General features: G+C 34.0%; 1 protein-coding gene across 6 annotated transcripts in view; it reads left to right on the top strand.

Moving 5' to 3' along the window:
* The window catches only part of LOC117336288 (kinesin-like protein KIF21A), a 133,161-nt gene that overhangs the window by 4,357 nt on the left and 114,321 nt on the right, over positions 1–14,483 (top strand). For all 6 annotated transcript variants that reach the window (XM_033896774.1, XM_033896773.1, XM_033896771.1 and 3 more), the window contains exon 2: positions 11,467–11,646. In XM_033896774.1, coding sequence (XP_033752665.1) covers positions 11,467–11,646 — 180 coding nt within the window. The remainder of the gene's footprint in view (positions 1–11,466; positions 11,647–14,483) is intronic.

Below are 14,483 nucleotides of genomic sequence, written 5' to 3'. Positions count from 1 at the left end.
CAGAAACCAGGTGATGTCACCTGAGTGATTCTTGCTCATCGGTCTCATTACTGTATTGCATATATATGTATTTAAACTTATATTTAGCTTTGTCATTTAATGTCAAGTAAATTGTACATGTTTATAAATTAAATTTAATTGCATCCTGTAGTGTAATATCATATTTCTCATTACAATGATTCATTATTTGCATTGCATCATGTACTTCATGTGTTTTGTAGGAAGTTATGATATTAATAATGTAAAATTAAATTGATAATTAACCTACCAGGATTAGCTAGGATAGACAGGACATATGTTAACAAAATAACTTGTTGTTGGTTAGAAAGTAAAAGTGAAAAAGTGTATACCAAAATTATACATTCAAAATCATCGTTACAATACAAGATAGGGATCTGAGAATAAGGGTAGAATTATATTATATTCCAAAGAATTCTTTAAGGGATTCCCATTTTACAGGTTTTTTTTTCTGGGGGGCTTTTTAGGGCCGTGATTTCACATTTAAGCCAAATTCCTAAAATTTGCAGTTTACTCATGAAAATATCTTTATCAATTTACTAATTTTCTTTCCAAAATGAGACAAAAAGGCTTTATCCCTATAACCAGTGAGAAAAAAAAACTGTTTTAGAAGGGAGATAACTCTGATACAGATCAGGGGTATTATTATCTACATCATGCTGACCATTGGAAATCTATGATTTGATCATATGGGTTTCACCTAGGTGTGTGATGAATGAAAATTAGGTCACTCTGACCTACATTTAGACCTTTGACCTATATCATAATCAAAGAATATTTTTGTCTTAGCTCTATCTCCTACACAACCTGACCCTGTCACTGAAACTTCATACTTTGGTCATGGGTACACCTACTGTATTTGATGCAGTATATCGTGTATCAAATGTAAGTCACCCTGACCTACATTTTGACCTTTGTCCTACATCAACAGAAAAAAATTGTTTGGGTCTGTACTGCTCCTCTTCTTGTCAGTGAAACTACTTACTTGGGGCATAGGTACATCCTCCTTGGGGTGCAAGTGCATTGACTACTTAGGATATTGCTTACTAGAAGATACTTGAATTCATTCAGATCACAAAACCACAAACTGTATTTTGAATGGGTTGAGTCTGTCAAGCAATTAGTGTGTAGAATTAGTTTGAACATTATAAAATCCATTATCCGTGCATTCTTTATGTACAATTTGAAGTCTGATGAGGGATTGTAATTCACAGAATTTCGAGTCTTGTTTTATTTATGAGTGATACGTATACTGGTAGCTATATATTCATATTTCTACATAACATGAATTAATGCACTAAGTGCTGATTGTGGTAGTTCTGATTTAGTGCCAAGATCATCAGATGTGATACAATGTACATGTACTTCCAATTGGCCTCAGTTAGTGGCTACAGGTCATGCATATAAAAAATTGTACAAATTAGATATAGGTATATTAAAATATGACGGTGACAATGGGTAGGTACGTAGTATACAGAATATATCTACCTATATATATATATATACCCTGTAATCAGACTAGTACTAGATAACCTTACGCGGAGAGTTCACAGGATTTCTTCTGTGGTTGTATAAATGTATATAAAGTATTCATACAAGTTTGGTTTAGGTGTTAGATCAAAATCTATACATAGTACTGGCCGAGATAAAATAAATAAACATTTTTTTCAAAGAAACACCCCCTCCGGTTCTGTATTGTTTTGGCGTGTAGACTCTATAGGTATCTAAAATTGAAATCTAGAGAAAACAAAAAGTTTTACATATCCTAGAGCGAGATAACACTGTGGCTTCTAAAAGACTACTGTGGACAGTCCAGCTTTAGAATTAATCACTCTGGTCAATTGACCATGTATTTCACAGCGATATAGTGCTCTGATTTAACAAATATTTTACCTGCTTATGTATAAAAGGTATATAGCCTTCTATGTAACTATTATTTGGTATATTTGATGGCTATGTATATATTGGTTGAACATATTTCTATAAATAACTAAGTTTAATTTACTACCCAGATTATATCAAATAAAACAGATTGTCTAACAATTATTTGTGACTCTGCATTTATTCAATACTTTGTGATCTTTTCTGTAAAATGTTATTAGGGTCAAAGTAAGGAAAGTGTGAGACATGTATCTTTCTATTATATATAATTACACTGTATAAAAACGAAATCACAACAAGAAGTTGCTATATATGGCCCTTATAGGCAAATTGGTCGGAGGCAAAAGTTCTACACGTTTTTTCAGTTTGGAAGCTTATCATTGAAACTGGCTCATCGCTGGTCAGTATATATATCATGTATATTGTTAAGGTGTTTAATAAACAGTAGAAAATCTGAGATAACAAAATGTAATTTGATTGAATATATAGCATGTTTAGATTTTATCATGCGTCAGTGTTACTTTATACTATACATCACCGTAATCCTGTGATTTAGACATTAAGGCAAAACCCAAGCAAATTTGACACCTGCCAGTTTTACTTTTCAAGGGTATTTGGTGACGGGTGTCAGAAACCCCAGATCTTCAAGCTTGTTGTAGTTAAACCCAGGGAGGTTCTTTATCATCGCTTCTTTAATTCTTGCTGTCAGAGATGATATTTCAGATTTGTTTGTGTAAGTAATCCTGGTTGATACAATTCTATCCATGTTGTTATATCAAGGTATCACATTTCTCATCTACATTTAAATTGATACAGGCCACGATCATATAATGTTATTTTTTGTCAGAGGTGGGCCTACCTATGGTAGTTTGGATACACATCTTGAGCTTCTGTTTAGATCATTTGAAAGTTTCCTTGTCAGGGTTTATGTGATGTTAATTCATGGGTCATAGACACATACACTAGCGTTGAATTCAGTTTAAAGCGCATTCATATAGGTGTCCCTTATATTGATCGATGGGAGCGAGATTTGTTTGTAAACATGTTTATCTTTTTTGTGGGAACACATTTCACATTTTAAATGTATTCAAATATGTTGTGGGTCTGCAGGGGTCTGCTATTTTCTGGTGACAAATTTAAATATTTTAACATCCTTTTTTTATGTTCTTGAACTTTTAATCAACTTAAAATTGTTAACGTTCTTGCCACCACGTGTAGTCAATACGTATACATGCATGATATCATGATCATTAATGGTGTAGAAAATGAATTGAGGTTTCAGGTGCACATGCTTTGAACAAGTACCAGGTATATACTGTAGTATTGGTACACGAGTCTAACATTGGTTAATTTTAGTATAGACATTGCAGTGTTCATGGTATTTGATACAGCCAGCCAAGAATCTGGTCAATTTTTGGACAAGTATAGAAAACACTTGTATTCTCCAAGCTCTAAGTGATACATGCGTATTGTACAAAATTTAATATATAATTATATTGTATATATGCAGTGATAAATCTACATGAGAGTCCCGATTCCTGTAATCATAGAATTTTTATAGGTTTGATTAATTTTTGGAAAAGCTTAGATTTAACATTGTGGTGCATATTTTTGTTTTAACAATACAGTTGAACGGGACTCACTGAAATGAACTGCGTACAGCAGTGTAGTAGTTCAGAATAGTTCATACATATATGTAGTACCAATTTGTGGCCCTCTGGAAACACTAAAAGGATCATAAAAATATTCCCTGGTGGTCCAGTATTGCTTGTTATCAACCCTGTAAACCCCCAATAACCCATCAGAGGGGATCATCAGCTACTCCTAATCAAACATGTCCAGATTCTGTATGACCAAACTTTACTGCTAAAGAACATGATCGATAGCATTTTGAGAATTAAATATGAAGTTGTATTAGAAATTCAGACATGGATGGATTTGAACTTCGGCTAACCCCCAAGTTGCTGGCAAGGTAAAATCAAGTGGGTGTACAGAATTTACTATACATCTGAGTTTATAGGTGTATACTAGAGTCCTGGACATGGATGGAACAGGTGATCAACTTAGCTTGTGGTCAATATTCCAACCCATTTAAGATTTAATGGTTTAAATTTCAAATTAAAACTAGACATAGCAGAATTTAAGATGGTGAGATATGCCTGTGAAATAAAAGTAATGGGTTAAGTTGAAATGCAGGTGACCGGAAGTCTGGAAGTGAGGTAATTTAGCTGTTAACTTAGTCTAGATGAAGGTGATTTAAATGGGGTTTTGATGAATGGTTTGCTATCTATAGCATCAAACACCTGAAAGGAGGCCCCATGGAGTATTACCTCCCCTTACAACATCTGGGGTTGTGTTGATCGACACAGTTCGATATTTATGAAATTTGTATATATCATTGTTTACAAGATTTGAAAGTCAATGCCATTGTAAAGATGGAATCTTCATATTAACTTCTATGTGGATCATAACATACTTATCAAGCAATAACACCCATGAATAGGTCAATTCATTAAAAATACAAGTCAACACTTATCGCTGTTTCTATGTCCGGAAATAAGCCCTCCTTTTCTTTGAGTCTTTGCTGTGTGTTGGCCCCATGGTCTTAAATGCAGAATACCAGATATGGTAATAAACTATTAATGTGAACCTGCAGATCTTCATAAAAAGTGCAGTACGTGTTTCAAGCTTAAGCTATATTGCTTAACAACTTAACAAACCTATAATGTAAATTGTATAAATTGTTTAATCATAGGATATTCATAATATTTGTAGGTATTGGTATGGTAGTGTTTTCCATACAACCTTTTATACAGCCAGATCTACAGCTCTCCTGTGGCATTAACTCTGCCAGTTAACAGAGAAATGCTCTCTTCCATCCAGCTGTCAAATTATGCAGGTTGTTGCTGCATATGATGCATTTAATTGAAACTCTATGTATATACACTGTACTGCCAAAAAGTAATTGTCCCTAATTAAGTAACAAATGCATTTATGCAAAATTTATGAGGCAGATTGACATATGTTTAACAGCTGTGCACTGTAAATAAAGTGTAAATGCAGCTACAGTGGTTGTTGTATGTATCCCTACATATAAGACCTGAATGTGTGTCAGTGTGGGATACACAATGTTATATAAAAGTTTCCAGTGAAAGCAGCCTCTGGTGAAATTATAGGAACCAGCCTGTTGAGCAACTCCAGGAAATCAATAATGCTGACGTCAGCTGCTTTCCTAAGCAATATGCTACAGACAACCTCTATATTGGCCAATAGATTGTAACATGATTCTCTGTCCACTGGATTCTAATATCACTACTCCAATACTGATAGCATTAGGTAGACAGAAAAAATCAGGGAGACAGAACATTTCAGGACGTCAGTGTTATTCTGGTTCAATATGGTTTTGGAAAGAACCTTGTGATTCCGGAAAAAAAAGAGATGACCAATATTGATTACATGAGTTCTGTGAAACCGAAGTCAAATTAGAGGAAATAATTTCTGATTTAATAATTAATGTTCCATCTTTAGTAAAGTGCAAAGGTGAGAAAGGCGACAATGCATCCTTGTTTAGGAGAAGGTGAACCCTTTTAATTGCCATTAGCAGTACTAGTCCAAAGGTTAATGATGTTGTTTAACTTGATTATTACAGTATCATTCACAGAAATGCTTGATGAAAACAAAATTGATTTATCAGTGAGCATAACATTTTTAGGATTGCATGATTCATCATTTGCCATGCTGGCATTCAAATTGACTCTGGATTAAACAGTCACTGTGGCAATGGATCATGAGAGCATGGTACATAACATTAAACAGTCACTGTGGCAGTTGATCATGAGAGCAATAATTGGTACATGACATTAAACAGTCACTGTGGCAGTTGATCATGAGAGCATGGTACATGACATTAAACAGTCACTGTGGCAGTTGATCATGAGAGCATGGTACATGACATTAAACAGTCACTGTGGCAGTTGATCATGAGAGCATGGTACATGACATTAAACAGTCACTGTGGCAGTTGATCATGAGAGCATGGTACATGACATTAAACAGTCACTGTGGCAGTTGATCATGAGAGCATGGTACATGACATTAAACAGTCACTGTGGCAGTTGATCATGAGAGCATGGTATATGACAAACATTCACTGTGGCAGTTGGTAATAAAAGCATATAGCACATGATATTTAACAGTCACTATGGTAGTTGATAATGAGAGTGTAGCTAGTACATGACGTTGAACATTCGCTGTGGCAGTTGGTCATGAGAGCGGCAATAGCACATGGCATTAAGCAGTCACTGTGATAGTTGATCATGAGATCATGGTGTGTAGCTATATATATAGTTGCACATGCCATTGAACAGTAATTTACTGAGGCAACTTGTTGATCATGAGAGCATTGTACTTGACTCTATTGGTAATATTTTTAGGATGTACGTACATGTACCATCACGTAACACTAAGAATATTATAGAGCAAAGAAGATTTAACTATAAGTATTGCTGGACTCAGCTGATTCATATAATTAATAAAACCTTCTTAAAGCTGACAGTGCAAGTTAAAAAGCATCCAATTGAGATTAAAAAAAAATAATACATGTACAGATTTCCAAAAATCGTTTCCGAGACATCCCCCAATTATGGTTGTGTCGTATCTAAGGACGGGCAGACATTTTTGTTTTTTGTTATGCGTAGATACGAGCCGCTATAAAAGCGCGTGCGTTCATTGAGACAAGTATCAGTCTATCGATACATGCGCATATAGTGACACATCTCACCATTATACATAGTATACGTTCTCAATACAAATGCAAATGAGTTTTTGTTCACATTACGGAACTTGAATATGGAATTTGAAGATGTAACTTTATATATATACATACAGTCGAATCTGTATTAAGCGACCACTTAAGGGAAGTTGAAAAACGGTCTCTTAATGGAGAGTGGTCTCTTAATAGAGATGGTATCTTAAATTTAATAAATGTTCATAATCTTTTTATTCGCTTTATCAATTGGCAATAATGATTTATAATATATATGAAAAATGAACCACCACTTTGAATAAAACAAAACATTTTTTTTTTTTTTTTTTTAATAATTATTACTGTGCTAATTTTTCATCACTATATGTATTTTTTGAAATTCTTTCAGCATAGCAAAATACATCGATTTAACATGAGAAATATATTTCATTGGTTAATTAGAATACTTTCAAATTATTTATATATATATTTTTAATTCCTGAACTCTTGGTCCGGATTTCCGCTCCGATTATTATTTACGTTCCTGCATTTCCTACTTTAAAAACGGCGACTTTTTCACTGGCAAATATCTGTTTTAATGTCTCAAAAAAGATAACAAATCACGATTTAACAGTAAGTAAAGCGTTTATGCATTCCTTCATTGTTATATTTCGCATGCAAAATGATATATCGTATATAAAACATCTGAAAATCGTCAGAATTCCAGACGGTCACTTCGCCTCATCTCCCGTACTTTTGCACGAAAAGTAAAAATACTTCGGTGTTATTAAGGCGAAAATGGTTATGTAAGGCATTTTGGAGACTTCTGGTCGCTTATTGGAGAGTTATTTTCATCACGGGAACGAAAAATTGTGGTCGCTGGTCGCGTAAAGAGAGGGTCGCATAATAGAGTTAAAATATATAGCGAAAACGCTCGGGAGGAATTGAAATGGTCGCTTAGAACAGAGGGTCGCTAAATAGAGATGGTCGTTTGGACAGATTCGACTGTATATATTTTATTTTACAATAAAAGAAAGAAAAGAAAGTATTGACAACACAAACTATTTGGGCCCCAACAAAACATGTACCTAATGAAATTATAAACAGAGTAAATATGAGTAAATTCCTACCTGAGTCTTTCCAGTGGGATATGCAGCAAGAACAACTTTACAACTGTTACATCATTATATCCATCGAAATATTTTCCGTGTCTTCGTACAAATGTATTATTTGTGCACGTGCCATAACGCAATTAAAACGTGATAAAACCGCACAACAGCCCTAGTGTAGTGTAGACAATAGGAAAACATCCGAGGAGTGCTAGTGTAGGATACGAGTAAAAATCGGAACTCCTCTGACTGTTTACTTGTTATGAAAATGGCTGCACCCACGAAAAACACGTGAGAAGATGGATAGAGTATTTGGGATTAATTCGTTATGCATTTTCAAGCACTTATTTGGAGACTTTATTTTCAACAAGATTTGAAAGATAATTGAGAGACACTGACCATCTTTCTGCTCAAGTTACAGGTAAGTGCTTCTGTTTGGTGTCGTTCGCGAATACAGTTGTAGGTCACGTGGTGTACAGATATAGTGTAGAAGATACAGGTGTGTCACCGTGAACACCTGAGGTTAGAGTGAATGCAAGTGTGACGAAGCACGTTCTTTTTATAGCAGCGGCGGCTTGGTTTTATCCACGCATAACAAAAAAGAAAAATGTCTGCCCGTCCTTAGATACGACACTACCATAACTGGGGATTGTCTCGGAAACGATTTTTGGAAATCTGTACATGTATTATTTTTTTTTAATTTCAATTGGATGCTTTTTAACTTGCACTGTCAGCTTTAAGGAAAACAGAGCTGGAAAACATTTAATTGAAGCATATTTTTTTCACATGATTTTTCTGTAGATCTTTATATTATCTAGTGGACTCTTCAGATGCTAACTTCTGAATTTCTGATAGTCAATTAAGGGTTATAGCTGTACATGTACTTATGTATGTATAATGCTTTGGAACAATCTGATTTGATTTCATTCACACAAAATAATCAGTATATTTTCAGACAATAACAGTTGTAGAATTAAAGATACTAATCTAAATAATAAGCTAACCAATGAAATTGCTGGATGAGCATGTTTACCAACTTGTGTTCATGAAATGAAAAGTCAAAGTACAAATATGAATCCAGTAAGATACTGCCAATTTCCTGTATTAGGTCCAAATAGTTATATGTAGATGTCTTCGCCCGTAATGATCTTGATCCAATCGATGTGCAGTATAGACCTGTATCCATTACAAATTATTGAATAATGTATTTGCTTGACCTAGAAATATCTTCCCAATGTATATAATTGCCAAACATTGGCTAGCACACGAACATCCGAACGTCAATCTTTATCAACTTGACCATCATTTTGACCATATAAGAGACTGTTTGCCTTTGGATATGATAAGCCTTTCCCCTATCTCCAAAGGCTTCCATGTAATACAAGGACAGTTATCGGTGAGTCTTGGACGTAATCCAAAGTATTGACTTACAGAATACATACAACCAACATGGTTTGGGTCATAATCTGCGGGACTCACTTCGATAACTACACTATAAAATTCTATATTTAGACATGTAAGGAAGATGAACTGTCTAACAGCGTATAGATTAACAGTTCAGGTCAGTAGAAATCATCCATGGGGCGAGAATTAGCTTCAGAGAGAATATGGAAAACTGCAGATCTAGATGTAAAGGTCGGCTGTCAAAACTAATTTCCACACTGATTCAGTGATGGTAGATATATTTGGATCACATATATGTGATGGTAACTATAGATATATTTGGATTACATATATGTGATGGTTGATATATTTGGATTAATTGCTTTCTTCAAATAGATGGGATATTTGAGTTCAAAGCAATATTTTCTTCCAGAAATCATAATCTTTCATTTATACCTAAAATTAATGTTTAATTATATTTGTATAAGCAAGCTGCCAATGTTTGTATTTGAAATTTGTTGAATATCCTAGATGATGTTATAATTAGCCATCATTTGAATTCATACCATTATCTTCTTGGAGATATACAGCCAGTGCACATGTAGTCTTCTTATAGGTTTAGATACAGCAAACGTTTGAACCCATTTCTACTAGTTTGTTTGAAAATTTAAGTCTCCAAATAGGATATAGTGGTACATTCGAAACAAATAATTACTTAGGTAAAAAAATAATGAATTGGAATAAGCATTTGTCCCAAGTTGTATAATGCACCAATAGGGACCATTTCCATGAAACATAGTAAAGTTAATTAGTAAATTACCAGGACCCTTTATCAAAAATGGAGCTCTTCTATGATATATGATCATTATAAGGTTAATTAAGCTGTCTGTCTGGCTTTATATAACCCAGCTTACTTTTCATGTAACTGCAGTATGGTTGCCAGAGTGTAGATGTTGTTATTTAGTCTCTGAGCAAAGCAAACAAGCGCAAGTTTCCAATTGAACCCAGTTGAACATATAATATTCCACAGTCAAAAAATGTTTTGTTGCTGTCTTTGAATTTGTTCATTTTTCATTTATAAGAAGATAAAATGTTAAAGTAATGAATGATTGGCATGTATTGACTACACTCAGTCTCTTATGAATTTGGGCAATACTAATTTAACACATTCATTAAAAGGGCCGGGCTCTAAACACTTTTTAGCTGTTAGTGGCTGTAACTGATCACAAATGCTTCTAAGAAAAAAACATGATCTGGCAAAACCTGTTGTAGGTCAGCGCAGGCTAGGTGCTAGAAAGATTGAATTCGAAATATCCAGGAATTTTTCTCCACAATTTGATGCAAAATGGTATAAACAATATATATATATATCAATGGAAATGAAACAAATTGTAAATACAATTGTAGATAAAAAGAAGGGAAAGATGTCTTATATGAATGCCATATTGTATGCAAGTAAAGTTTATCAGGGATCTATAATAAATGTCTTAATTGAAACTTGATATACTTATCAAAATATCATTTTTAATTAATTTGTTATATAAACTTGAAGGAAATTTAAAGAACACAAAACAAATATGATTAGAGCTAAATGTTCTGAAGCTGTAAATATTTTATTTTGGTAGATTATATAGCAGATTATAGATATATTTTTATCTTGGGTTTATTGATTGAACTACAGATAAGGACAGGGAACATTTAGGAAGTTCAGATTGATGGCCTTTGATCATGAATACAAAGTGTCTGTCTAGACATGACCAGAGTAAACAGGAATTACATGCTATGTTGGGACCTATAACCCTTCAGAATATCTTGAATAAATTATTGTTTCCTAGAAGACATATTTATGTAACGAACATCATGATGCATATTTGAGAACTTACATGCTTTTAGTAGTCATTGATGAAAACCATCTTGAAATGCTAGTTTTCTTAGCCAAATTTTGGTGTTTTGAAATAAATGAAACAGAACAATTGTTGGAAAGGTGGAGATCATAAACCATTTGCAATTAAAGAATATGTATTAACTATTAAGTACCGGTACTTTAATTGTTAAGAAATAAAAAAAACTCAAGGGGACTTTATAAGACAAAAGGCAAGAAAAGAATTTGATAAGGGGATAGCCTTGGTGCATTAAATCGAAGTTTTCCATGTTTCTGGAGAAAATATTAAATTGAATATCAGTGTGTATATCATATCGATGGAAAAGCAAAATTAGCTGAACTTCCTTTAACCCGAAAATATCTATTGTTTAGCCATATAAAATATCATGTGAATTCCAGTTTAACAATATGAAAATGGAATAAAAAGAGTTTTTCTTTTTTTTAAACAGAATCCGTCCCCAGCTGGCACGCGAGAGGATAGATATGTGTCAGGTGTGTACGACGGTGCTACCTGGTGGTCAACAGGTGATGCTGGGTAAAGATAAGGCCTTCACCTTCGACTACACCTTTGACATTCCCACACATCAACATGAGATCTACGACAAATGTGTCTTCAAACTTATCGAAGGGTAAGTGTATCCCCCTACCCAACCGATTACAGGACTTCCGGAAAATAACACCCTTGAGAGTATGATTTTGACTAAAGCTCCCCAAAATGAGACCCAATTTGAGTATTGAGATTGAAGGGGCATGTCAATATGACTTAATGTTTTGACTCTTCAGATATTTTGGGAATAGTGATTTGATTTCTGAAATTGCCAAAAATCAAGGTTTATTTAATTTGGATGCCCTGAATTATACCTACATCAAGTGTTTTTTACCATATGTAATGGTATGTAGTCTCCAGCCATATCGGTAATTCCTAGTAAACAATCTGCAAGCTTTTTGGTCAATCCCCATGGGTACATGCATTCTTTCAGATAAGTATATCATCTTTGGGTCATACTAAGACAACATTTGAGCTGCTGTCTTTCTGAAGGACAAGTTAAAAATTTGAAATAATTAGTAATAAAGAAGTTTTAATGTCAAGTTATGTCTGCATTGGGGAAGGAAATCAATTCTTCCTAAAAAATATGGAGGATATATATATTTATCCTGCAACTGCCACCGCATTGTCGGAATACACCCACCGTATATATTTCTGCTGTATACGGCAGTGACGGAAAACAGCTGTATTTTGGAATCTTAGCACGTGCCTCAGTTCGACTGACCTACTTCAAAGTGAAACTACGTTTAAAAGGCGAACATATTTCTGTCTTTTTTGACACCGTTTCACTTAAAATGATTATTTTTGATGATTATTTTAATGACTGTCGCAGGATAAATAGAATACATGGTCAGTGTCTTAAAATATAAGCTGTATTTTTGGCTCGGGACAGAAAGACAAAAGTGGCTTGCCACTTGTTGTCTTTCTTTACCCTCGCCAAAATACAGCTTATATTTTAAAACACTGACCATGTATTCTCTATATTTAGGTAAGTATGGATTCCTGGCGAAAAATGTAAGTGTAAGCTAATAAACCATCTTATATTAATCACTTTTGTTGAACCTGATAGAAGCGCCTGAGGGCCTTATAATTACTGTAGAAGGAAACCAAAGTGCCAGGATAAAACCCACATTGTCCGGCAGGTGACTGGGATACCTTTACACAGATACCTTGTCACATTCGAAAGAGGAATCGAACCCTGGCCGCCTAGGTGAAAGTGTGTTACCACTGTACCACCTGACCAACAGATGAATTCCTGGTCTCGGACAAGTCTAGTTATGCTTTTGAACTTAGAGGTGTTTCTGTCTATGCAGGAATACTTTTAAGTGTATATATCTATTATTGGAGTTTTTCAAGAAACCTTAGAGTCAATTACTGGTACAGTGTTTAAGGAAAAATGAGATCAATTGTTTCCACAGATACATAAAAAGTATTGTCAGTGAGAATACATGAGGGCATTATCAGAATACATTGTACAAAACAACTTTGGATTACATTTGTCTAAATGGTGTTTATATGTGTGATCGTCTATGGATGCTTCAGTACATCAGTCCAGACTTACATGGTGGGTTGATAAAGCTTTGCAATATTAATGTGTACTTGCGAGCTTGCTTATGTCCTGTACATTGATGGTGAATTAGCAAGGGAACTGATCATCGATTAGACCTATCAAACAACGTAGAATATTTTGACATTTTTACTACTTATACCACTTAGTTGATGGCTGTCCATTAATTTTTATATGGTTGGAATACTTTGTCAATAAGTATACTCCCATCAAGATATGTCTAGTTTCTCCTGTATATATAAATGCAATATTGCAAAATCATATCTCATAAACTTCATTGTATAATAACAGAAAAATTTGTTTTCTAGAAACATCACTTTTATAATGCTGTTGAAAAGGAGGTGATTATTCTGGAATAAAAAGTTAATAATTTCTACGGAACAGAAACACTATAAGCATTTCTTGCCATTCTTATGGTAAAATGATTACTGTCTCTTTTCAGTTCTGGAAGCTATATTGATGCTCTGATAAAATTTACTGAATAAAATGATAAATTTTACTGAATAAAAAAGTAAATATTTGCAAAAGAAAAGTCACCATAGTCTGACCGTTTGTTGTGTAGGAAATATACTTCAAAACAGGTCTAGTTTTATGCATACTTCCAGCTACTGTATCAAGCCCATCCGACAATGTGAGTCACCATCGCCCTTTTACACCTGAAATTATCTATCACCTGTATAAAGGGACAGTTTAGTTGCTGTACTTATGTAATTACTTACCTTCAGGGTCTAGATACAGTTCTTAAGCCTGGTTAGTTTTATGATAAATTCTGTTTTTAAAAAGCATATACCGGTAGATATTTTTAGAAATTTTGATGAAAACTGCAAATTTACAAAAACATTATCATATGAGCTCAGGTAATTGACAAGATGAAAAATGTTGTTATTCCCCAAAAAATTGGTATAAATCTTGTTAATGAATGTTACAAAGCTGTTAATCATCAAAGGGCCCAGAGTGCTTGGCCTACATTGGTAAACACCCATCTCCACAGGAACTGCGATCAAAAAATGTCAAAAGGTCACACTGGTCAAACTGGAAACATATATATTAAGTGATGAGTCAATTGGACTGTCTAAATATATACACCTGTGTATACCTGTATTAATACACAGGTGAACAATTGTACACCTGGAGCTGGAGTACGGGATAATCTAAGGGTTATACATGTATAGCCTTTGTATCAAAGTCTTGCAGAACAAAATGGTACATACCAAAAGCATTTAATATATTACATGTTAGATATAAAACATTTTAGGCAGGTTAAGATCTACATATATAAAAGTGAACTGATTAAACTATAAAGATAAATATAAAATTGTATTTGTTACATGTAATTACTGTACCATATTCAA

The sequence above is a fragment of the Pecten maximus genome, chromosome 10 (genome assembly GCF_902652985.1).
Source record: "Pecten maximus chromosome 10, xPecMax1.1, whole genome shotgun sequence".
Classification (NCBI taxonomy): domain Eukaryota; kingdom Metazoa; phylum Mollusca; class Bivalvia; order Pectinida; family Pectinidae; genus Pecten; species Pecten maximus.
The sequence above is the reverse complement of the archived record's forward strand: the minus strand, read 5'-3'. Positions and strand labels throughout refer to the sequence as shown.